The sequence below is a fragment of the Rattus norvegicus genome, chromosome 13 (genome assembly GCF_021556685.1).
Source record: "Rattus norvegicus strain SHRSP/BbbUtx chromosome 13, alternate assembly SHRSP_T2T, whole genome shotgun sequence".
Classification (NCBI taxonomy): Eukaryota; Metazoa; Chordata; class Mammalia; order Rodentia; family Muridae; genus Rattus; species Rattus norvegicus.
The window spans coordinates 12,691,234-12,718,843 of record NC_141546.1 but is presented as its reverse complement, the minus strand read 5'-3'; the positions used below and the strand labels follow the sequence as shown (position 1 = coordinate 12,718,843).

The 27,610-nt window shown below is 38.2% G+C and overlaps 1 protein-coding gene across 1 annotated transcript in view; it reads left to right on the top strand.

The window, feature by feature from the left end:
- The window catches only part of Cntnap5bl1 (contactin associated protein family member 5B like 1), a 985,855-nt gene that overhangs the window by 477,908 nt on the left and 480,337 nt on the right, over window positions 1-27,610 (top strand). Inside the window, 2 exon segments of the mRNA NM_001329899.4 lie at window positions 9,797-10,061; window positions 23,205-23,354. Coding sequence (NP_001316828.2) covers window positions 9,797-10,061; window positions 23,205-23,354 — 415 coding nt within the window.

The following is a 27,610-nucleotide window of genomic DNA, read 5'->3' as shown; positions in this document are numbered from 1 at the left end:
GAGGGCATAACATGCATGTCTTTTGGATCTGGATTACTTTATTTAGGATGAAATTTTATAGTTCTAAACCTTACCCTATAAAATTCATGATGTTCTCATTTTTAACAACTTAATAGTATTCTACTGTGTCCATGAACATTTTATGCATCCATTCTTTGGTTTCAGAACATCTGGGCTGGTTCCAGTATCTGGCTATTGCAAGTCAGAATGCTGTGAACACAATGGAACACCTGTCCTTGTGGTAAAATGGAGCATCTTTTGGATATATACCCAAAAGATGGGTTGTATACATGGATCTCCCAGAAGAATGCTTTCTGATTTACAGAGAAACTGCCAGATTGCTTTCCAGACTGATTGTACCAGTTTGCATTCCCAACAGCAATGGAGAAGTGCTCTTCTTTCTCCCCATCCTTGCCAGAATATGCGGTCCGTTTTGGCCATGATTTTAGTCATTCTGATTGGTTTAAGGTGGAATCTCAGTGTTCTTGAGATTTGCAATTCCGTAATGATTAAGGATATTGAATACTTTTTACAAACTTGTTGGCCATTCAAGATTCCTCTGTTCAGAAGTCACTGTTTAGCTGTGTACTCCATTTATTTGTGTTTTTAAAGTCTAACATTTTGAGTTCTTTATATATTTGATATATTAGCCCTCTAAAAGATATAGAGTTACTGAAGATCTTTCCCCAGTCTATAGTTTGCCATTTTGTCTGATTGAGAGTTTTCTTTGCCTTACAGAACCTTTTCAGGTTCATGTGGTCCAATTTCTCAATTCTTGTTCTTGGAGCCTGAGCCCTTGGTATTCTTTTTAGGAAAATTTCCCCTTTGCCTGTATGTTCTAGGCTATTTCCCACTTTATCTTCTATTAGTTTCAATGTATCTGGGTTTATTTTGAGGTCTTTGACCCATGTGGGGATTTCTACAAGGTGATAAATATGGATCAATTTTCATTCTTCAACATGGCTAACTGTAAGTTTCACAGTATGATTTATTGAAGATGCTTTCTTTTTTCCCAATGTACGGTTTTGACATTTTGTAAAAGATCAAGTATTCATAAGTATGTGGGTTTATTTCTGGATCTTCCATTTTAATCCACTGATCAATCTGTCTGTCTCTGTATGAATATCAAGCAGTTTTTATCACTATTGCTCTTTAGTGCAGCTTGAGGTCAGAGATAATGACAGAGAGCTTCTGGCAGAAGTTCTTTTAGGTTTGAAAATTACTTAACCTAACCTGGTTTTTTTGTTTGTTTGTTTGTTTTTCCATATGAAGTTGAGAATTGCTTTTTCCATGTATGTGAAGAATTTTGTTGGAATTGTGATGGGGATTGAATTGAATCTGTAGATTGCTTTTGGTAAAATGTTCATTTTTACCATATTAATCCTACCCATCCATGTACATGGGATCTTTACATCTTCTGAGGCCTTCTTTGTTTCTTCTCTTCAAGGACTTGAAATTCTTGTCATACAGATTGTTTACTGGCTTGATTAGAGTTACATCAAAATATGCTATATTCATTTGGCTATTGTGAACAGTATCATTTCCCTAATTTCTTTCTCAAACTGTTTACCATTTGTATAAAGGAAGGCTACATAATTTGCTGCCACTGCTGCTGCTGCTGCTGCTGCTGTTGTTGTTGTCATTGCTATTTTATATCCAGCAACTTTTCAGAAGTTTTTCATAAGATATAGCATTTTCTGGTAGAGTTTTTGTAGTCACTTATGTTTGCTATCATATCATCCACAAATAGTGATATGTTTCAATTTGTATCCTGATCTTTTCTGGTCCAGTTGCTCTAGATAGAACTTCAAGTACTACATTGAACAGATAGGGAAAGCATAGGCAGCCTTATCTTGACTCTGATTTTGATGAGATTGCTGCAAGTTCCTGTACATTTAATTTGATTTTTGCTGTTGTTTTGCTTTATATTGCTTTTATGTTTAGGTATTTTCCATGAATTTCTAATCTATCCAAGACTTTTGACATAAAAGAGTGTTGCATTTTATCAAAGGCTGTTCTACAGCTCTCAGTAGTTCTATTAAGTTGAAAGTATAGGTTCTCCCTTTCTTTTCTTTATAAAGTCATTTAGTGCAATGAATTTTCTCCTTAACGCTGCTTTTATTTTCCCCATAAGTTTGGGTATGCTGGGCCTACATTTTCATTAATTTCAGAAAATTTATTTTACTACTCTGACAAAGTTATCATTGAGTAGAAATTTGTTCAGTCTCCATGCCTTAGACCATGTGATCTGAGATCTGATAGAATGCATTAGATTATTTCAATGTTGGTGGTTGTTTTGTGTTTCATTTTGTGGTCACTTTGCAGCCACTTCCATGAGGTACAGAGAAGAAGGCATCTTCTTTTGTTTGGGAGTTTTATATATATGAAGAGATAGATAGATAGCTAGAGAGAGAGAGAGAGTGAGAGAGAGAGAGAGAGAGAGAGAGAGAGAGAGAGAGAGAGAGAGAGAGTAGAGTGTTGAAGTATCCCACTATTACTGTGTAAGGTTCAATGTGTGTTTTGAATTTTAAAGATACTTCTCTTATGAACGTGAATGCCCTTGCATTTGTGGTATAGATGTTTGAAGCTGAGACTTCATCATGGTCTGTTTTCATTAGAATTTGAAAAGTCCTTCACCAACTGATTTGATTATTTTTGGTTGAAAGTCTGTTTCATTGGATTTTAGAATAGCTACTCAATCTTTTTTTCTTGGGATCATTTGCTTAGAAAACTTTTTCCAGCCCTTTACTCCAAGGTAGTGGCTATCTTTGTTTCTAAGGTCTGTTTCTTATATGCAGCAAAATGATATATCATTTTACATATCCAGTCTGTGTCTTTTTTTTTTTTTTTGGTGTGGGGTGGGGATTGATTCCATTGAGGTTGAGAGATATTAAAGACCAATGATTTTTGCTTTATGTTATTTTTGTTATTTGGGTGGGATTATGTGTATGATTATCTCCTTTTGGGTTTGTTGTGAGATGATTAATTTCTTGTGTTTTCTTGGGTGAAGTTACCCATTTTACATTAGAGCTTTTTCTTCTATTATCCTTTTTAGGGGTGGATTAGTAGAAAAATATTGTGTAAATTAGTGTTTTTTTTTTCCGTGGAATGTCTTGGTTTCTCTATGTATGGCAATTGAGTTTTTCTTTTTTTTCTTTTTTTTTCCAGACCTTCTTGGCTTTTATTTTATTTTATTTTATTTTTACATTTTATTTTTTTTATTAACTTGAGTATTTCTTATATACATTTCGAGTGTTATTCCCTTTCCCGGTATCCGGGCAAACATCCCCCTCCCCCTCTAGGTATAGTAGTCTGGGCCATTGTCTATGAATTCTTAATGACTGTATGATATCTATCCATGATCTTTTAGATTTTAGAGTCTCTGATGAGAAGTCCAGTTTAACTCTGATAGGTCTACCTTTATATGTTACTTGAATGTTTCCCCTTAAAACTGAATACTCTTTTTTTGCTCTGTACATTTAATGTTTTGACTATAATTGGGAGGATTTGGTTTTGGTTCCATTTATTTGGTTTTATGTAGGGTTCCTCTATGCTTCTGGTCATCTTTTTTATTATATTATGGAAGTTTTCTTCTATGACTTTCTTGAAGATATTTTCTGGCCATTTGAACTGGGAAACTTCATCCTCCTTTATCTTTCTTATTCTTAGGTTGGGTCTTTCATTGTGTCCCAATTTAACTGGATATTTTGAGCTAACAATTTTTAACACTTTGCATTTTCTTAACCAATGTATCAGTACCTTCTATGGTATTGTACAGACTGGATTTGTGTGTCAACTTGACACAAGTTGGAGTTATCACAGAGTAAGGAGTTGCTCTTGAGAAAATGCCTCCATGAGTTCCAGCTATGAAGGGATTTTTTTTAATTAGTAATGAAAGGGAATGATCTACCCATTGTGGGTGGTGTTATCCCTGGGCTGGTATTCTTGGGTCCTGTGAGACAGCAAGCTGAAAATGCAGGAGAACCAAACCTGTAAGTAGCAATCCTCTGTGACCTTTCTATCAGCTATTCCTTCTTCACCTGTGTGAGTTCCAGTCTTGAATTTCTTTGATGATGAACATCAATGTGGAATTATAGTCTGAGTAAAGTCTTTCTTCCCCAACTTGCTTCTTGCTCATAATGTCTTGTGCAGAAATAGAATTCCTGATTAAGACAAATTGGTATCTGCATAGTGGGGTATTCCTGTGACAACCTGACCATGTTTTGGGGAAGAACATAGATGGACTTTAATACTTTGGGTTAGAAGAACCATTAGGTGTTAAGAGTTTTGTGGGATGTTAGAAAATAATGTTGAGAACATTGGTGGACTGGCTTATAAATTTCAGAGGGAATATTAAAGACTATCAAAGCCATTGATGTTTTGATTGTGAGGATTCTATGGTTTTAGTTAGTTGGAAATGAGCAATCAGCTGTGGTTAGCAATATACCAGAACTACTACTAAAGTGAAACCTCTGCACTACTGGTAAAATTGATGTTGGTTAGCTGGAACTAAGATATTAGTGATGATTAAAAAAAAAGACCAGCATCATTAAAGTGAAATCTTCTGAGAAGTGTTTTCTAAGAACCCAAAGAGATTGTGTAGCAGAGATAGCTATTGTTGTACTTTTTCTAGAACTGGACTTGATAATATATAAGGGCCAGGATATTCATGTTTTGAAGGCATGAAGGGGACAAGAAGAGCAGCTGAGTCTCTGCATTGTGGGAGGCCATGGATAGCCATTGGTGAAGGTGGACAGCCATTGGTGAAGGTGCAGTCTCAGGTACAATTAATGGCTCAGACTGAAGGGGTCATGCAAAGGAGTGGAGGCTTTGCACCTTGAAGAGAGCCTATGAGAGTCTACGGGTGAAGCCTAGTTGCATTGGAAGACAGCAGTGTTTTGGAGATGCCAAAACAATGAGATTACCACTAAGAAGAACAGCAGCAGTGGAGTACAGGTGTGTGCTACAAAGGAGAGAATGGAGAAGTTATCCAAGCACTTGGAGGAGCCCAGAAGATCATGGTGAATCTCAGATACAGGGCAGTTAATTTGGTTTGCTTTTGATTGTGACTATGCCCTAATAGTTTCCTCCTTTTGAAAGAAAAACTTATTTTAACATGGAGTCCAGACTTAAGATATTTTCAATTGTAAAAAAGACTTTGAATTTTAAAAGAGAATAGATATTTTAAAGGGATAGAAATTTGAATATGTAAGATTTTTAAAGAATATAAAACACTTAAAGTTATTTAGTTATTGGGATGAATAAGAAAGTAAGGATTGAGGCTTGATAGTGATGTGTTTGTGTGTCAAGTTGTACTGGCTTATATTGTGTGTCAACTTCACCCAAGCTGGAGTTATCATAGGGAAAACAGCCTCCCTTGAAGAAATACCTTCATGAAATACACTCTAAGGCATTTTCTCAATTAGTGAGTATCTTAGCTTGGATTTATTGCTACGAACAGACAACATCACCAATGCAACTCTTATAAAAATTGGGGGTGCCTTATAGGTTCAGAGAATCCGTCCATTATCATCAAGGCAAGAACAAGGCAGCATCCAGGCAGACATGGTGCACAAGAAGCTGAGAGTTCTATATCTTCTTCTGAAGGCTGCTAGCAGAATATTGGCTTCTAGGCTAGAGGATGTTGGTAAAGTCCATGCCCACACTGACACTCATACTCCAACAGGGCCATAACTTCTAATAGTAGCACCTGCTGGGCTAAGCATATACAAATGTTCATATTCTATTTCCTGTCCCCTCTAGGCTTGTACAAAATGAGTCTATGGGGACCATACCTAAACCTAGTATAACGCAAAATACACTTATTACAACTTCTGAAGTCCCCATAGTCTATAGCATTCTTATCAATGTTAAAAGTTCAAAGTTCAGTTTCCAATAAGATTCATCCAAAAATGCAACTGTAATCCCCAAGGAAAGACAGACAACCAGCTGGACAAACTCCAAACTCTTCACTCTATGGCTAATGTCAAAGCAGTCTTCAAGTATCCAACTCCTTTTTCATATTGTTAACAGCAACAAACTTCTTTCTTCTGGAATGTTTTACTCCCTCTGAGTAGCTTTCCTCAGTAGATAGCCCACGGCTTTAGCATCTCAAATGTTTTGGAGCCTCCAAGGCAACTTCAAGTTACAGTTTCTTGTTCAAGTGTTGGGTATCCACACATGATCTTTTGGGCTCCTTCAAAGGTCTAGCATCACTTCTCTAGTTCTGTCCTTTGTAGCACTCTAAGCTCAAGTTGATTCTCTCCATTGCAGATGCTGTCCTTGGTGATCATCACATGGTATTGTCATCTCCAATATACTGGGGTCTTCTACTGCAACTAGGCTTCACCAACAGCCTCTCATGATCTCTCTTCATGGTACCTAGCCTCATATATTTTACTTGACTCCTTCAATCCTGGGCTATCAACTGCAACTGCAGCTACACATTCACCAGTTTCCTCCCGTGGCCTCTCACAGTGCCAAGTCTTAGCTATTTTTCATGACCTCTTCATCCCTTCAAAACTAGTACTACCTGGGTGACTCTGACATATTACAAAATATAGCTACAGCAGGAGGTACAACCTTGACTATTTCTGGAACACAACTTCTTTTTGCTCTCAGAAAGCACTTCTTCAGTGATGCTGGTTTCTTTTTTATCATCACTAATTTCTTTAGATAACCAGTATCGATTGTCCCAGTAGTCCCTTCTATGCTGGGATCTAAAGCCAGAGCCACATGGCCAAAGCTGCTGAGTTCTACTGTTTGCTGGGATTAGAACATGCCTCCCCCAACCCTTGTTCTATTACATCAATGCCAGCTTTCTGTTTTTCCAGTTCCTTTACTGACTATGCTTGGATATCCTGGAACTTGCTCAGTAGACTGACTTTGACCTCAGACTGTCTCCTAAGCACTGGAATTGAAGATGTCATCTACCAAGCCAGGATTTAAGTTTTTCTTCACTGAGAACTTGCTCTATCTCAGGATGGCCTTGAACTTAGTGAACTGTTTGGCTTTATATCCTGGGATTAATGACTTGTTTTACCATGCTTGGTCCTAAACTTAGCTGGGTTGCAATCTTTCCCCAAGGTCACTACGCCCTTAATTCAGTTTAATATCCTTGGACACAGGGTTCAGTTCCATTTCACTTCCTCATGCCTCTTTAATACCACATGTTTTACAGTTTTTTTTTCTAAGCTTACTATGTTTGTTCATAATTCTCTTCATAAAACTTATCCAGAGAACAAAGTCTCTGCTGGGATTTTTTGAGCTTTCTTTTTGTCAATGTAATTAATATAAATCAGCTAGTCTCTCATATAAGGGAAAAAACAGCTACACCATTCACCAAAATATCACAACAGTTTCTAGGCCACATATTGAAATTCTTCTCCTCTGAAAACTCTTGGGTCAGGTCTGAACAGTTGAAATAGTTCTCAGCAACAAAGTCTTCCATATTCTTATTAGAATGGCCCATTAATTCCATTTAAAGCATCCCACTGCTTTCCAAATACAACATCCCAAAATATACATTCTTCCAATCATAACCATGGTCAGGCGTAGCACAGCAATACCCCACTCCTGGTACTAATTTCCGTCTTAGTTTGAGTTTTCTTGTTGTGAACAGATACCATGACCAAGGCAATTCTTATAAGAGCAACATTTAATTGTGGTTGGCATATAGGTTCAGAGATTCAGTCCATTATCATTAAGGCAGAAACAAGGCAGCATCCAGGCAGGCAGGGTACAGGAGAAGCTGAGAGTTCTATATCTTCATCTGAAGGCTGAATACTAGAAGAATACTGGCCTCCAGGGTAGAGGAGTGTGTTAAAACCCATGGCCACAGTGACACACCTATTCCAACAGGGCAATATCTTCAATTATTGCCATTCTCTCGGCCAAGCATACACAAATCACCACAGTTATCGAGTGGGGGAGGGCCTGGCCAATTGTGGGTGGTGCCATCTCTGGGCTGGTAGTCTTTTTTTTTTCCCTCTCCCTCTCCCTCTTCCTCTCTCCCTTTTTTCTTTTTATGTTTCCCTAGTTCTCCGTCTCTGACTCTCTAACTCTGTCTCTGACTATCTAGCTCTGACTCTCTTTACCTCTGCATCTTTAACTCTCTGATTCTGTCTCTCTGACTCTCTTTCTGTCTTTCCAACTCACTAACTCTGTCTCTCTCTTTTCTCTCTAACTCTGTTCCTCTCACTTTCACTCTGTCTCTGTCTTTCTCTCTAACTCCTTCTTTCTCTCTCTAGCTCTCTCCCCTGACTTTGCTGGTCTTCATTGGAGGCTCAGCTTGTGAACACTGGCATGGGTAGCAGAGATTCCTTGCTACATGTGTACAGGGTCCCTGAATAGCTCGGAGAGACAGCTCACCAGTGTTTCATGGGAGATGGTTGTTCTTTTGGGCTGGTAGTCTTAACAAGCCAAGCAAGACAAGGAAAGCAAGGCAGTTAGTAATATTCCTCCATGGCCTCTGCATGAGTTGGGTTCCAATCCTGATTTCCTTTGGTGATGTACAGCAATATAGAAGTGCAAGGCAAATAAATCTTCTCCTCCCCAACTTGCTTCTTGCTCATGATGTTTTGTTCAGGAATCAAAACCATAAGTAAAAGAGGTATCTTCTGTGAGCTTCTATGCCTGAGATTCTCTCTTCTCATTCCTGGGTTTTCCATCTCCAGGTTTGTCTCCAGTTTTGATTTTTTTTTATCGTTTCTATTTTCATTTTGTTGCCAACTTATGCAAATGGTAATTTAATATACCCTGTCTCTACTTTAGTCAAACTGGCTCTTTTTCTTGTTTCTTACAGCCCAAGCTGGTTTCAAGTCATTAAGTAGTCAAGGGTGACCTTAAACTTCTGATTCCACAGCATATACATGTTGAGATCTAAACCATAGCTATGCAACACCTTGCCTAGTTTATATTCTCCCAACTATTTATTAGTGGCCTTGTATATGGGAAGCAAACCATCAACTACCTGAGCTACATCCACCAACTAATATATGACACTTTTAATATTCCTTCATGTTTGGCTTTTTCCTACACTACTAATTGAAATTTCCTTACTGAATTTAAAATCTACCCACATCTCTTTAGTGCTGTTCTCTCTTCATTTCCTCTCCCCTTGGTATTTACCAACCTTTATAACTCTTTCCATTTCTCTGTTGTTCCCCAGCATTTCAACTCTGTTCATTTCTCCAAGGCTTTACAATGAAGTTTGCAGACAGTTATAAAGAAAGTACATTCCTTCTTCTCCTTGCATACCCCTGTTCCATGAAGGTATATTTTCCTTAGAAAGCCTATTCTTCTTTCCATTTCTTTCATTCTCTCTCTCTCTCTCTCTCTCTCTCTCTCTCTCTCTCTCTCTCTCTCACCATTTTTCTTGGAAAAGCATGATCACTCTTTCTTTAGCACAGGGCTTCCTGTAATAGTATTTTCCTATTTATTTTGTTTTCAATACTATTCCAGAGTTTGGAATAGGGTTGAGTCAACATACAGCTTTTCTCAGGGCATTAATGCAATTATTTTTATATCTTTAGTTTCCTAGAAGCTGTTGACTTTTCCTTGCCCCTCTACCTAGAATCTCAGACAGCCTTTTACAGAGAACATTGTGACCTTAAAACATGAAGAGATGAGTTGGTTTGAACAATGCTGACATACTTTTCCCTTTAAGATTGTGAAGCTAAATGTGGAATGATACTGAAAATAAAGTCAGTGCTGTGTGGTTGTTTATACTGACTGTTTTTCATATTTCCATATGAAAAAATGGCCCTTATTTGTTTGATTTTTTATTGTTTTTCAGGGCAATGTCACCTTTTCCTGCTCAGAACCACAAATTGTGCCTATCACATTTGTCAACTCCAGGAGCAGTTATTTGTTCCTGCCTGGAACACCCCAAATTGATGGTCTGTCAGTGAGCTTTCAGTTTCGAACATGGAATGAGGATGGTTTGCTTCTGTCCACAGAGCTTTCTGAAGGCTCAGGGACCTTGCTGCTCATCCTGGAGAGTGGGACTCTGAGACTCTTGATTAAGAAAGTGACAGGACATGGAACTGAAAGTCTCACAGGTACGGTATTTGTTGTTTTCTTCTATAAGTGTCCTTTCCCTCTCCTTCCTTTCTTCTTCACATTCCCAATCTTCTCATCATCCTCTTCTCCCCCTTTCTTCTTGCTTCACTCCCCTATTCTTTTCTCGTTTCCTTTGTATATAAAGGTTACTTGACCAACCAAGGTCAAGTTTCTGCCTAAAATATATCGAACCATACACAGGGATAAAGGATTATACAGTGTTGGAAAATATACTGTAAATGTCAAGAAGATTGCCTTCCTTCATACGCATTAATTAACAAACAGAAGGTCCTAAGTTTGAATTAACATGAATCCTTCAACATGTCACTCAACTGCTTCACTGTAGTATAACTGAAAAGTGGGAGTTACCTTTCACATACAGAAATATTCCATACACTCTGTGATATCTGTAGAGTAGCCTGCTTGGTCCTGCATATGGATCACTTATACTATGTAATCGTTACAATGGTCACTCCAGGGAAAGTCTATTGTTTTCAAATTTTACATATTACAGAAATGTCTCCAGAACCACAAGTTCCATAATGACAGAACTGCAATTTCAATTACAATTTGTGTGGATTTCCTGTCATATTTCTATAATATCATGGGATTATATTTTACAGTCTCCATGTTCTATATCATATTAATTGGTGAACTTTAACAATTGTATTTCTTAATTGTACATTGAACTACCTGAGGACCCAGAAATCCCTCTCTTGGGCATACACCCAAAAGATGCCCCAACATATAACAAAGACACATGCTCCTCTATGTTCATAGCAGCCTTATTTATAATAGCCAGAAGCTGGAAAGAACCCAGATGCCCTTAGACAGAGGAATGGATACAGAAAATGTGGTACATCTACACAATAGAATATTACTCAGCTATCAAAAACAATGACTTTATGAAATTCATAGGCAAGTGAATGGAACTGGAAAATATCATGCTGAGTGAGGCAACCCAATCACAGAAAAACACACATGATATGCACTCATTGATAAGTGGATGTTAGCCCAAATGCTTGAATTACCCTAGATACACAGAACACATGAAACTCAAGAGGGATTACCAAAATGCGAGTGCTTCACTCCTTCTTTAAAAGGGGAACAAGAATACCCTTGGCAGGATAGGGAGGCAAAGTTTAAAACAGAGGCAGAAGGAACACCCATTCAGAGCCTGCCCCACATGTGGCCCTTACATATACAGCCACCCAATTAGATAAGATGGATGAAACAAAGAAGTGTAGACTGACAGGAACCAGATGTAGATCTCTCCTGAGAGACACAGCCAGGATACAGCAAATACAAAGGCGAATGCCAGAAGCAAACCACTGTACTGAGAACAGGACCCTCATTGAAGGAATCAGAGAAAGGACTGGAAGAGAGTGAAGGGGTTCGAGATCCCATATGAACAACAATGCCAAGCAACTAGAGCTTCCAGGGACTAAGCCACTACCCAAAGACTCTACATGGACTGACCCTGGGCTCCAACCTCATAGGTAGCAATGAATAGCCTAATAAGAGCACCGGCGGAAGGGGAAACCCTTGGTCTTGCCAAGACTGAACCCCCAGTAAACGTGATTGTTGGGGGGAGGGCGGTAATGAGGAAAGAATGGGGAGGGGAACAACCATATAGAAAGGGGGGGAGGGGTTACAGGAATGTTAGCCTGGAAACCGGGAAAGGGAATAACAATCGAAATAAGAAATACTCAAGTTAATAAAGATAAAAAAAATTGTATTTCTTAAGCACATTTTAAAGATACTAGGTAAAAACTGATATATGATGCTTATAGATAAGATGAAGCCTTTCAAAATATACCTAAGTTGGATGAAGTATGAGAAACCATCTCTTGTGTGTGTGTGTGTGTGTGTGTGTGTGTTTGTGTGTCCATATGTGGTACACTTTGTGTCCATATGTGTCCATATTTTCTACATGTCATCTGTGTGAAAATGTGCACACTGAATCCAGAAGACGAGTTACAGGTAGTTGTAAGCTACACAACATTCATGGTAGGATCCAAATTGGCTTCATCTGAAAAGAGAGCAATTGCTTTAAGTTACTATGTTATCTCAGGAGCTTCCAAACTGAATTTCTTAAACATGGAAGGGTAGAACATTGTCCATCTCTCTCCATTGGCTCCGTTATCTATCTTAAGGATATTTCTAGGCCATCAAGAGGCAATATTTTCTTAAATAGTACGTACTAAATGTGGTTGGGTCATTTTTCTAAGCTGGGGCTGAGGCATGTGAATCTGCCAACAATCCCTGTGAGAAATCCAAAGATGAAATAATTCAATTCTATCTTCTGTTGCAGTGCTGTGGACTGTCATCCAGCATTGCATTTATACAGTGCATTGGTTTCTATTAGAAGCTATTCTTCTCCTATTGTTACATCAATTTTATTACTCAAATGAACTAGGTAAATTAAGTTAAATATTAAAGAATATGATGTAATGGCCACAGTCTGTTTATGCATAGAGAAATGCTCAAGTGCATGTATATGGTGAGACAGGGTACCTGGAGGTTATTTTATGCCTTACAGTAACACTCTTCAAGATACTGTCTTGACAAAGTGTTTCTCACTGCCAGTTCAGTGAAGAATTTATTTCAGCTCACAGCTTGAGGTACATTGTCAGGTGGCAGGAGCTTGAGGTAGATGGTTGGGAATGTGGCATCTGCAGTACAGAAAATGAGAGAGATGAATACTTAGCTCATTTTCTCCTTTTTATTGAGTGCAGGGCTTCAGGCAGTGGAATACTGCTACCCACACTGAAAATGGGTCTTCCCACCTCAATTAACTTAGTGCTGAAACTCTCAAAGTCATGCTCTGAGTTGATCCTAAATCCTCTAATATTTTAAGTCTTTAATAATTGTGACAATATCCAAAATAGAAGCCATAGGCTTTTTGTGACCTAATCTTGGTTATGGCATCCTACCACTTCTACCACATTCTCTTCATTGGATGTCAAGAAATAAGACCACCTGTCTTAATTAGGGTTTTACTGCTATGAAAAGACACCATGGCCAAGATAGATCTTTTAAAGACAACATTTAACTGGGACTGGCTTACAGTTTCAGAATTTCAGTCTATTATCAACAAGGTGAGAGCATGCAGCATCCAGGCAGATTGCGGAAGGAGGATCTGAGAGTTCTACATCTTCATTCAAAGACAGACAGGAGAAGACTGACTTCCTGGGAGCTAGGAAGAAAGTCTTAAAGCCATAGAGACATACTTACTCCAACAAGGCTACAACTACTCCAACAAGGATACATCTCCAACTAGTGTCACTTCCTAGGAGAAGCATACTCATGCCACTACACCAATTCATGGTTATGTGTATTAATTTGACAAGTATACCTCAATAAAGAGGGATAAGTCACTGGAAATCAACTAAGAGTCTACCATAGGAAAAACAAAGAAAATATTTTCCAAGCTTTAGAGACAAGTTAATCAGGAATGTGTTTGTATCAACAGCACAAGGATGTTAATTTAAACCCAAGACATGATTTAAAAAAAATGTCCATGATGGCATACACGTCTGACCTAGGGTGGGTAGAGAAAGAAGAATCCTTGGGTCTTGCTGGTCAGATAGCCCAGTGTAATCAGTAAGCTCCAGGCAAGTAAGAGACCTTGTCTCAGAGAAGGCAGATTATGTTCTTTAGGGTAAAACCTAATGCTGTCTTCTGGTTTCCACGTGTTTGCTCTTATGTGAGTGTTCTTCTGTACTGCACACCAAAACACATAAACAACCATAAAATTTCTTTATAAAGCTATGACAATCATCAATGAGAGAGAAAAAAATGCCTGAAACATCTAGCATAGTGTTGAGAGGTTGACTTATAAATGCCTGCTTCCTCCATACTGTGTCAGGACCTCTCGATTGAAGAGTCACATTAACAGGGTTGTAAAAGCTTTGAGCAGATATGTGCAGACAGAAGAGGATTCTAATATTTTCTAGATTCCTGCAAACAGAGTTGAATTAATCACTTTGAGTGATAATATTTTTCATGTCCATAGTTATAAAACTTTATCTATGATGCTTGTTATTTGGAGAACATAAATATGACTTGTCCCTGTGCTTTTTCTACTAATTAGTAAATGTTTGAGCCCAAAGATTTGTAGGCCTTGAATCACAAATACAGTTTTACTATGCTGCAGACCCTATTGGTCCTTTGCTCTGAAAGAACCCAGGAGCTGCTTCTATTTTTAAGAAAATGCCAGTCCATTAACCCACATTATTTATTGATAGAGAGGCTGGTAAGAGCTGCCAGGTGACCCAGTTATAAGGGAGAAAAATCATTATATCATTTCAGATATGTCTCTCAAGTTCTGGATCAAGTGGAGGGACATTAAATGAGCAGCTAAAATGGTAAGAGAGATGGCTCAGAGGTTAAGAGTACAGGCTGTTCTTCCAGAGGTCTTGAGTTTCAATCCTAGCAACCACATGGTGGCTCACAAGCATCTGTAATGAGATCCGATGCCCTCTTCTGGTGTGTCTGAAGACAGCTACAATGTACTTAGAATAAATAAATAAATCTTTAAAAAAAGAAGAAGAAGAAGGAGAAGAAGAAGAAGAAGAAGAAGAAGGAGAAGAAGAAGAAGAAGAAGAAGAAGAAGAAGAAGAAGAAGAAGAAGAAGAAGAAGAAGAAGAAGAAGAAGAAGAAGAAGAAGAAGAAGAAGAAGTTTAGCCTATAATACGTTTCCCCAAGAGGATTTTTCTATACTTCAGGAAATTTGAATCTGTTAATTTGTCTTTCAAATAGACTAAAATCTTTTTCCTCTAAATATTCTACAAAGAAAGCAACCTTCTAAAAAAGCCAAAATGAGCACTATAGAATGTTGTGGCTTTAATGTATGAACAAACTTATTTTGAAAATAATTGAGATCTTATTGAATTTATGAGGGGAAAAGAAATACATATACAATTGGCAATTGTCTTAGAATCCTCTGTGTGTGTGTGTGTGTGTGTGTGTGTGTGTGTGTGTGTGTGTGTGTGTGTTAGTTTGGGTGCCCATTGCTGAGAAGAGTCACCATGACAAAGTCAATTCTAAGGGATAGGATTTACTTGTGTCTGGCTTAAAGGTTCAGGGGCAAGAGAGGAAGCATGGAAGCATCCAGGCAGGCATGGTACTAGAGAAGGAGCCAAGAGTCCTATATCTTGATTTGAAGGCAATCACTAGAAGACTGTCTTTCAGAAAACTAGGAGAGTCTCATCTACACTAGTTGGAACTTTGAGGTTAACCTCCACAGTGATGTGCTTCTTACAACTAGGCTACCCCTCTAATAGTGCCACTTCCCATGGCCCAAGCAAATTCAAATTCCACTGAGCTTGTGTGTGTGTGTGTGAGTGTGTGTGTGTGTGTGTGTGTGTGTGTGTGTGTGTGTTGTGCATGTACATATCTATATATTCCCAGGTCACATGTGCCTTTACCTAGGCATGGGAATAAAAGTGGGATGTAGGGATGTAGTGCTTTATCATTCTGCTTTATTCTTCTAAGATATCATCTCTCACTCTACCTAGAACTAAGGAGGCAGCCACCAAGGTCCAGGAATCTCCTGTCTCCACCTTTCAGGTAGTCAAGGTTACAGACCCCCATGTGGCCATATAAGGCTTTTGATGTACTCCACATTCTTTATCAGGTCCTTATGCTTGCAGACTTCGGATCTAATGAGCCATCTCTTCAAAACATTTTAAAGGCTAACAGGCCTCTCATTGATATGTGGTGTTTCTTAAAAACCTGAGTGTGACCCTCTTTTTGATTGCTCAGATTTCAGAGCACTACCTGTGAACAGTTCAGTGTTTCTCATATCTCTGTCTGAGAGGGAAATTGATTCTTGGGGAAAGGATAACATATTTGTTCTTTTCAACTTTTTATATAAGGACCCTGCAGATCCAAGGTGTTTGGGACCTTATACAGTGAAAGTGACAGAAGTGTTTGCAAAGAAAATACACTTCTCACTTAGAAAGAATCTGAATTCCATTGCTCTGAATGATGGCATTTGATAAAGATCAATAGTGCAATAATATGAGTGGTTTGTATTTTTTCTTTGACTCTTTTATTGAAGTTCTCATAGATGTGATTATAAAGAAAGAAAAAAAAGATCCCCATATCTCTATCAAAGTGTTAAGACTGGATTCATTAATTATTATACAGGCCCTGATTTTAGGTGGACTTATCACAATAATTAATACTAAACAAATCCCATCAAATTTCATGATAGGATCATGTTAAGAATTGCACACCCAGAAGAAAAGTAAAAATGATTAAGATGGTGAGCTAAAGAAACCAAGACGCCCTTGCCCCTAAAGCTTTTCATAGAGATGATGATATGAAATTTTGGGGTGATTTCTAGCAAAGTATGATAGAGTTTTGGCCTAATTTTCTAGAACTCCTTGTACAAAGTGCTTTAAAGAGGATTAGTGATTCCAGACTATATTCTCTCTGATTCACAGTTTCCTGCCTGTTAGTGTGCTAAAATACACAATAAAAGCAATGAAGGGAGGAATGCTTACATTACCTCATAAGTTCAGAGTACAAGTCTCTCATGGTGGAAATGGGATGGCATCAGAGGCTTGACAGAGATAGTCCCATGGCATCCCCTGTTAGAGTACAGAGTAATGGGTACTGTTTGAGGTTAGTTCACTTTTTCTTTTATACAGTTTAAAGCCTAAGCTAAGGAATGATATCATCCTCAGTGTGAGGATCTTCCTATCTAATCAAGGAAAATTAACTCCTCATAGGCATACACAGAGCCTTACTTTACCAAAAAAATCCCTCACAGATTGGCCTGGAAATTTACCTTTTAGGTGATTTCATATCCCATCAAGATAACAATTATTACCATGGAATTGTTCTTTGTGAAAGAGGACAGTGAAATCAACCCGAATAAGGACACAGAGACATTTAGACTTGAATTTGGTTTTACTGTCAGTTCCTTAAATAACATCTATAAAGAAGTTCCTAATGGATGTGAATGCTCTGTTGTTCAACTCTTTAGGGAATAACAAGAAACTTGCTGCTTAAGTTCTAACATTGTGTCTTTTGTTCCCAAATATTTTTCTCAGTGGGCTCATTCTGGAGCTAGGTGGACTTCACACAAGATGGCAGGAGAGTCTAATTTTTTGTTTGTTGATTTTTTTGGTTTGTTATTTTATGGACATCTGGTCTATTTTAACTGAGTTTGCTTAAGCATCATAATGTATATGTGTTGATATATCATTATACATTTGTGAGAATTTTGTATATAACAATGTTATGCATCATGTATCTGATGAACACATGTGGACTTCATAGGTAGACATTAAATGCCTTCTACTGTCATTTACCTTAGTTCTGTTTATATTTTTACTTTTTGTTTGTTTTTTTGGGAGTTTGGTTTTGTTTCATTGTGTTTGTGAGGATTTCTAATTTAATGTGAAGCTCCCAGGGTTAGCTACACTATCCAGTGAACTCCAGGACCCTGTTCTATCGATCCCTCAGTAATGGTATTATAGGCTTAGGCTGCCAAGCTCATATTTTGTCTTTTCAGATTCTATACTCAAGTCTATGTGTCCACAGCAGGCACTTTGCCCACTGATACATCAAAACTTATTTTTTTATTTCTTTTTCTTCTTTTCTTGTTGTCCACGCTCTCCTTATCTCCTCTACTCTTTCCTCTAGTCTTCTTTCTTCCTTATCTTCCGTTCTTCCCTTTTCCTCCCTCCTCTTATCCATTACTCCATACTTCCTCTTTTTTTCTGTCTCTCTTCCTCTCTACCTTCCACTTCCCTCTCCATTCTTCATCCCTCCCTCCATCTCTCCTTTCTTTGTTTTGTTTCTTTCATTTTGTTTTTTAAGATTTCTTTCAAGACCTTGCTATATAGCCCAGCTATACTTGACTTATACTTTTTTTTTTATTTTGGCCTCATTTCTTTGAGTGCTGGAGTTATAGGGATAATTGGCCATGCTAATCTAACATACTATCATTTTTATTCTTATGTGTGTGATTCTGTGATTATGGTCTTTGTGTGATCATGTGTGAGGCTGTCAAGTATATGTGTACTCTGGTGCATGGTAGCAGTTAGATGACTATCAGGTTTTAGTCCTCAAGCTGCCGTTTTTGATACAGCATGCAAGTCTAGCTAGCCCACGAGCTTCAAGGAATTTTCTTATTCCCTCCACCAATTTTGTTTCTAGAGTGTTAGGGTTACTGACAGCACGACCATATCTGATTTATGAGGCCTCTGGAGATCTGAAATTAGAACCTCATACATAGTTGGGATTTTATGCATTAGGCCCATATTCTATTTTTAAGGATACTTTTAAAAGTCTCAAAGAGATGCTTAGGATGAAGTCTGATATTGTAAAAGTCTTTAAGAATAAAAGGAAAACAGAATATTTAATGAAAGTAAAGAAGGTTCTTGCTTCATTTCATAAACAAAATTTTGAATGTCATATAAACTATTAAGTAATATGAGAAGAAAAATAGCTCTTCTCTCCCCTTCTAAGTTATGGGTAATTCTTGTGACTTTTACTTTTTATCCTCAGGTAATTTTTTTATTTTGTTCTTAATTGAATATTTTATTTATTTACATTTCAAATGTTATCCCCTTTCTTGGTTTCCCTTCCAGAATCCACCTATCCCATCATCCCTCCCTCTGCCTCTATGAGGGTGCTGCCCCATCCACTCATCCACTCCCAGCTCCTGACCCTGGCTTTCCCCTACACTGGGGTATCCATCCTTCCCAGAACCAAGGGCTTCTCCTCCCACTGATGTCCTAGAAGACCAACTTCTACTACATATGGCGCTGGAGCCATGAATCTCTCCATGTTTACTCTTTGGTTGGTGGTTTAGTCTCTGGGTGCTCTGGGGATTCAGGTTGGTTGATATTACTGTTTTACTTTTCTTAGGGCAAAACTCAAGCCTATAATGGAAAAAAAGGTATGAAAAATGAAGTTCAAAAAGGAAAGCATGAAGTTCCAGCTTTTAAAATCACTTTAATTGAGTGCTTTTTCCTCTCCACTGAAGACAGATTTAGAGCTAGAGAGCAAGCTTTTTGTCCAGGGGATTATTGAACAGAGCTCTGCTTGGCTGCAAAGCCAGGGAATTTCATTCTGGAGGCCCCTCTGTCCTCTATAACAAAAAGGAAAGTATGTTCTGGATTTACAGATACTTTAGATAATCTTACCTACAAGAACTCAAAGAGAAAAGTAGGTCAGCCTTGTCCTTTGGTATTTTTAAGGTCAGCAAATCAAACATTTTCTTTTGAAGATGGGCCAATTTGATTTGATACAAAGTATCAGGAGCCAAATCACTTAAATACAAAACCCCTCATCTAAACAAAGTTGTATCAATTTCAAAGATTGATTATAGCTGTGTCAAAATTTTATATATATATATATATATATATATATATATATATATACATATATATTTAACTATATTGCATATCAGATATTTTTCCCTCAATTTCTTATTTTATATAATTTGTATACAATACATCATACACATTTTTAAGATGAACATGTTTGCGTCAGATTTGTTCAGCACATATTCACATTTGACATTCTTATCTCAGGGATCCTTAGAGGCTCTTTCCAAATCAGTTTCTAACTCAAGACCCAGGATCATCACTTTTTGCTTTCTGCAACTACAGATTATTTTTGTGGTTTTTACAATTTCAGGTACGCAGGAGTCATACTCTATATTTTGAGAATCATTTGCACTTTACAGAAATAACCCATAGTGGGTTGCGTTGCTGAGGTGGCGCTGGGTAGGACGGCAGAACTTGTTTATCAGTTATCTTTTGAGGAACTCTAGCTGTTTCCATTGTTTGGTCATTATGAGTACTCAATGAATAAAGCATTCAATTTGAAAGACTTCTTTCTTTGTAAAAACATACTTTCTTTCTATTATATAATTACCTTTGAGCATAATTTTTGAGTCATATGGAAAATATACATATATGTGTGTGTATATATATATATACACACACACACACACACACATATATATATATATATATATATATATATATATATATATATATATATATATATTTCCATCTTTATTAAATTGGGTCTTTCTTCTTTACATTTCAAAAGTTATTTCCTTTCCCGGTTTCCATGCTAACATCCCCCTACCCCCTACCCCTCCCTTTCTATATGGATGTTCCCCTCCCAATCCTCCCCCTTTTACCGCCCTCCCCACAAGAATCCCGTTCACTGGAGGTTCAGTCTTGGCAGGACCAAGGGCTTCCCCTTCCACTGGTACCCTTTCTAGGTAATTTATTGCTACCTATGCATTTGGAGCCCAGGGTCAGTCCGTGTGTAGTCTTTGGGTAGTGGCTTTGTCCCTGGAAGCTCTGGTTAGTTGGCATTGTTGTTCATATGGGGTCTCAAGCCCCTTCAGCTCTTTAAGTCCTTTTTCTGGTTCCTTCAACGGGGGTCCCGTTCTCAGTTCAATGGTTTGCTGCTGGCATTCGCCTATGTATTTGTCGAATTCTGGCTGTGTCTCTCAGGAGACATCTTTTCATTACAAATTGAACCAGTAAAAAAAATAGTGTTATGAAGTATTGATGAAATAATTTTATGATTGGGGTTTACCAAAAATGAGAAACTTTATTAAATGGCTACAGCAAAGAGAACCACTGATCTAGAGGGAACAGACAGTATATCTTGATTTTAAAAAGAAATGTGTGCATTATTTTTCAAAGATTTTATATTCAAAATATTAAATATATTATAAATATAATATTTCATTTTCCATAGATAGTGTCTGAAGAACCTAATTCTAAAGTAATTAGGCATGCAGCCAACATGTGACATGCCAATACTTTATGCCGCCATTGTTTATAATAGTGAAGTTTCAAAATGATTAGTATTTCTAATAGCACTGAATTAGTTAGATTACATATGGTACTCTTAGAAGTTAAATTATATTTTTTGAAAAAAAAATAAAAATGGTACTAGTATCTCAGAGAGTGAAATGCCCAAGTTTCCCAAGATACTTACTAAAATGCAGGCTAGCGAGTTGTCTCAGCATCCATGACCACTTGCTACCCTTCTAGAGCATTTGAGTTCAGTTCCCAGCACTCCTCAGCAATTTTATATAAATGTCTATAGTATCTATGGTCTGATCCATGCAATGGGGTCATATAATTTACAGCCTCTGGTCTTAATTAACAATTTGTCTGTGTAAGCCTCCTGTACCCACTGGAGTGAAAAGTGACTGTGTACTACAGACTGAGTCATGTTTTTGTGTTTCCCTTGGAATCCATAGAGCCATATCCTGCCTTTGTAACAGAGGTGCTTGTATGTATCAGATGTATTGATGGAGCATTCAAGCAGCTGAAACTCCAGTGTCAAATGTCACCAGCAAACTCTATCCCTGCACTGTATACACGTTACAGGTTCATGCTTTCCTAGTTGTGTAAACCTGGCTCATGATTCAAGGCACCATGGATCTGGAAGTCTTTGGTCAGCATATGGGACAGTGGCCATATGGTGTTGTCATCATTAGTGTCTGACTGAATAACTGAGCTTGAATGTGAGAGTGCTGATTTTCTACTGTAGACTGAAACATCCAATTTTAATTTCTACATACTAAAATTATTTTCAAGCCTGAAACCATTTCTATCCCCTAAGGTGCACTTCATCATGAACAAGTTCTGTGCACTAATTATTCATCCTGTTCTTACATGCATAAAGCTAACTAGCAGAAGATTTTCAGAAAAATATTCATATTTAAATACATGTTTCCTAATTCTATGTGGATGACCAAAAGTAAAATATATGCTACCTTTGATACATATAAGCACCTTTGTTTCAAAATAATATTTTCAAATACACAAGATTCTATTTTCTCATTCTACTCATTACAGTAAAATGTTGGGTTTCAGAAACATGGAATCTTAGTTCTTCCAAGTTCTAACTCTTCAGGATTCCACTCTCAGTGTGAAACAGGTCAATACACAGCACTTTAAAGTATAGTCAAAATACAAATTTCTGTGTGTACATAAAATCACACTAGAATATTGTGTGTGCTTGAAGGTATGAGCATGCCTATATTTGCAGCTGACTTCTAAAACAAGGAGAGTATTTGAACTGTGATTTTACAAAAAGGAATTGAAGGAGCTGATCCTATCTCAGGATGTATTGTTATTCCACCTCTCTGAAAGACTCATTCAACCACATAGTTGCAGCATCCTGTAAGTTAAGAACAACCACTATATCTCTGTTGACAATGTCCTTTGCCTTACAAAAGCTTTTCGACTTCGTAAGGTTCCTTAAACTTAGTTTCTAATTTACTGGTATTCTGTTCAAAAAGTTGTCTATTGTACAAATGCATATAACAGTCAAACACAGAAAAACCTAGATAATGATATTAGAAAGTATCAGATCATAGGATTTTTATATGAAAAGATAAAGGAAGGCTATGGCTTCTACAGGTATACCTGAACAATCTCCTGTGATGTTGTGCATCATCAATAACATTAGATGGTAGTCTATGACTAGAGTAAAATTCTATGGTTGTTGTAAACTCCCATCCTACTTTGACCTATGCCTAGCCTAATCTTTTGTTCCTGGATACTACCCAGACTCTGGATGGTGAATTACATTTTCCTTCTAGGATTGTCCATAGCTTACCTTCAAATATAACTTCATACATTATGGAGATATATTTAAATTAGTATGCAAATGAAAGAAAAACATACCTACAGTTGCTTTTACCTTAAATGTCCCTGAAAAAAAAAAAAAACAAATATTCATTACATCGAATCACCTGACTGAATATTTACCTCATTAGCACAGTCCCCATGGCCAAGAACCAAATCCTAGCTTGTAAAAGTTTCACTAACAGCAGCATACAGTCAGAGGACTAAAATGACCTATGTTGCTTCTGTATGAAGAAACAATTGCTGGTATAATTTTGAGGTATTTTAACAGGTTTCTTTTTCAGCTTTTTCCTCTGCAGTCACCCATGACTAGATTAATTAATATATAGCATTCCTTTATTTGACACAGTTACTCCATATATTTGTTTTGCCCCCTTTCTTACTAAGACAAAAACTATCAGAAATGGTTTAAGGAAAGAAAATAAGATGTAAGGCAGAGGAGAGAGATGACCCTCATGAACCAGCCCTTCCTGTTTCTTTCAGGCAGAAGCTTAAATGATGGCCGATGGCATTCTGTCAGCATCAATGTCAGGAGAAATCGTGTTACTCTCACTGTGGATAATGATGCTGTTTCCCTAGCTCCAGAAACCTCTGGGCTACAGATTTATTCTGGAAATAGTTACTACTTTGGAGGTAAGTTCCCTGCCTTTGAGATTTCAAATAATGGGACAAGGAACCTAGTCCACCCATGCGTTGTAAACTAGAACACCCTCCCCATAGCTGTGCATGCACACCTGCAGAAGAATTCAAGCACCAAACTAAGGGAAAGCAAAACCTCAGACAACCTTGTAAATATAAATTATCTATGGCAGAAAGAACTAAGGCTACTACAGTTAGGTTACATAACTTAGCAAAAGTGATTTATGTAGCTATTCCAAGCTCCTTGGTGTCACGTTGGAAAGAGGACATTCAGCAAAAAACTTAAAGCAAAGGAGCTGAAAGTCTGCAAATACCCACAAGAAGTAAAACTCAAGTGGGAGGCACCAACACCGAGCTTGACTATTTAGGTCATCAACACTCATGGAGTGTAGAGCAAAGTGGGGAGGAGCTAGAGGCTCTGAGGTATGAGGGGAGAAGCCTTTGACATGTCTGAGTCATAGTTCGTTATAAGGTTTGCTGAACCCTTGCAACACTTCAAATAACACAAACAAAATCAAACTTGGGTGGAAAAGACGTATGTGGTATTTTATCAATTTTATAAAGACACCCATGTTGAGTATTTTAAAAGTATCTTTTATTAAAAGAGAAGGTGTCTAATTCTGAAACCAGTGATCCTTCTTATAGAAGCCACATCTAACTGAGACTTAGTCCATGTGGCTCTCTAAACTAGAGTTCCTATGATACAGTTCCTGGATTCCTTTTCTAGAACAAGCTCACATTCACAATTGCTGGGTGATATAGACAAGAGCAGAATGCATGATTGTGGAAGTTTAGTGATGAAAGTCTTATTCAGCATGTAGAAGGCACTAGTCTTTGTGCACAGCACCACATGTACAAACAACAGCAAGCACACTGGATTGTCTGCTCATGTTTCTACTATCAATATAAAGAGTGATACAACCTGGTTCAGATCTTATAAATGTGAGCATGACCTAAACATTGCACAGGGTAACAGTTCCTTCTCATGATGTAATTGAAGATAAACATTGCACAATAACATTCACTGAAGAGATAACAAAACCACTTTTCTCTCAATCTGTGGACAAGAATTCTATCCTTGGTGCCTGTAGTGAAGAAAAGCATGTGCTCCACAATTCTGACTTCCATACATGCATAATGGCACATGCATGCCTGCAGTCTGTCTTGGTCATACATAATAATAAAGATAATAGGTGAGAGAGAGACCCAACCGCCTGGTCAGGTGGGCACTCCTGAGGCTGCAGAGCGGAAGAGACCACCAACACTGCTCACCCCTGCCCACATCCCTGGCCCAAGAGGAAACTGTATAAGGCCTCTGGGCTCCCGTGGGGGAGGGCCCAGGAGCAGCAGGACCCCTGCCTGAGACACCGCCAGAACCTGAAGGAAACAGACCGGATAAACAGTTCTCTGCACCCAAATACCGTGGGAGGGAGAGCTAAACCTTCAGAGAGGCAGACAAGCCTGGGAAACCAGAAGAGACTGCTCTCTGCACACACATCTCAGACGCCAGAGGAAAAAGCCAAAGACCATCTGGAACCCTGGTGCACTGAAGCTCCCGGAAGGGGCGGCACAGGTCTTCCTGGTTGCTGCGGCTGCAGAGAGCCAGTGGGCAGCACCCCACGAGCGAACTTGAGCCTCGGGACCACAGGTAAGACCAAATGTTCTGCTGCAAGAAAGTTGCCTGGTGAACTCAAGACACAGGCCCACAGGAACAGCTGAAGACCTGTAGAGAGGAAAAACTACACGCCCGAAAGCAGAACACTCTGTCCCCATAACTGACTGAAAGAGAGGAAAACAGGTCTACAGCACTCCTGACACACAGGCTTATAGGACAGTCTAGCCACTGTCAGAAATAGCAGAACAAAGTAACACTAGAGATAATCTGATGGTGAGAGGCAAGCACAGGAAGCCAAGCAACAGAAACCAAGATTACATGGCACCATCGGAGCCCAATTCTCCCATCAAAACAAACATGGAATATCCAAACACACCAGAAAAGCAAGATCTAGTTTCAAAATCATTTTGATCATGATGCTGGGGACTTCAGGAAAGACATGAAGAACTCCCTTAGAGAACAAGTAGAAGCCTACAGAGAGGAATTGCAAAAATCCCTGAAAGAATTCCAGGAAAACATAAATAAACAAGTAGAAGCCCATAGAGAGGAGACACATAATCCCTGAAAGAATTCCAAGAAAAAATAAATAAACAAGTAGAAGCCCATAGAGAGGAGACACAAAAATCCCTGAAAGAATTCCAGGAAAACACAATCAAACAGTTGAAGGAATTAAAAATGGAAATAGAAGCAATCAAGAAAGAACACATGGAAATAACCCTGGATATAGAAAACCAAAAGAAGAGACAAGGAGCTGTAGATACAAGCTTCACCAACAGAATACAAGAGATGGAAGAGAGAATCTCAGGAGCAGAAGAGTCCATAGAAATCATTGACTCAACTGTCAAAGATAATGTAAAGCAGAAAAGGCTACTGGTCCAAAACATACAGGAAATCCAGGACACAATGAGAAGATCAAACCTAAGGATAATAGGTATAGAAGAGAGTGAAAACTCCCAGCTCAAAGGACCAGTAAATATCTTCAACAAAATCATAGAAGAAAACTTCCCTAACCTAAAAAAAGAGATACCCATAGACATACAAGAAGCCTACAGAACTCCAAATAGATTGGACCAGAAAAGAAACACCTCCCGTCACATAATTGTCAAAACACCAAACGCACAAAATAAAGAAAGAATATTAAAAGCAGTAAGGGAAAAAGGTCAAGTAACATATAAAGGCAGACCTATCAGAGTCACAACAGACTTCTCGCCAGAAACTATGAAGGCCAGAAGATCGTGGACTGATGTCATACAGACCCTAAGAGAACACAAATGCCAGCCCAGGTTACGGTATCCAGCAAAACTCTCAATTAACATTGATGGAGAAACCAAGATATTCCATGACAAAACCAAATTTACACAATATCTTTCTACAAATCCATCACTACAAAGGATAATAAATGGTAAAGCCCAACGTAAGGAGGCAAGCTATACCCTAGAAGAAGCAAGAAACTAATCGTCTTGGCAACAAAACAAAGAGAATGAAAGCACAAAAACATAACCTCACATCTAAATATGAATATAACGGGAAGCAATAATCACTATTCCTTAATATCTCTCAACATCAATGGCCTCAACTCCCCAATAAAAAGACATAGATTAACAAACTGGATACGCAACGAGGACCCTGCATTCTGCTGCCTACAGGAAACACACCTCAGAGACAAAGACAGACACTACCTCAGAGTGAAAGGCTGGAAAACAACTTTCCAAGCAAATGGTCAGAAGAAGCAAGCTGGAGTAGCCATTCTAATATCAAATAAAATCAATTTCCAAGTAAAAGTCATCAAAAAAGATAAGGAAGGACACTTCATATTCATCAAAGGAAAAATCCACCAAGATGAACTCTCAATCCTAAATATCTATGCCCCAAATACAAGGGCACCTACGTACGTAAAAGAAACCTTACTAAAGCTCAAAACACACATTGCACCTCACACAATAATAGTGGGAGATTTCAACACCCCACTCTCATCAATGGACAGATCATGGAAACAGAAATTAAACAGTGATGTTGACAGACTAAGAGAAGTCATGAGCCAAATGGACTTAACGGATATTTATAGAACATTCTATCCTAAAGCAAAAGGATATACCTTCTTCTCAGCTCCTCATGGTACTTTCCAAAATTGACCATATAATTGGTCAAAAAACGGGCCTCAACAGGTACAGAAAGATAGAAATAATCCCATGCGTGCTGTCGGACCACCACGGGCTAAAACTGGTCTTCAAGAAGAATAAGGGAAGAATGCCCACATATGCATGGAAATTGAACAATGCTCTACTCAATGATAACCTGGTCAAGGAAGAAATAAAGAAAGAAATTAAAAACTTTTTAGAATTTAATGAAAATGAAGGTACAACATACCCAAACTTATGGGACACAATGAAAGCTGTGCTAAGAGGAAAACTCATAGCGCTGAGTGCCTGCAGAAAGAAACAGGAAAGAGCATATGTCAGCAGCTTGACAGCACACCTAAAAGCTCTAGAACAAAAAGAAGCAAATACACCCAGGAGGAGTAGAAGGCAGGAAATAATCAAACTCAGAGCTGAAATCAACCAAGTAGAAACAAAAAGGACCATAGAAAGAATCAACAGAACCACAATTGGTTCTTTGAGAAAATCAACAAGATAGA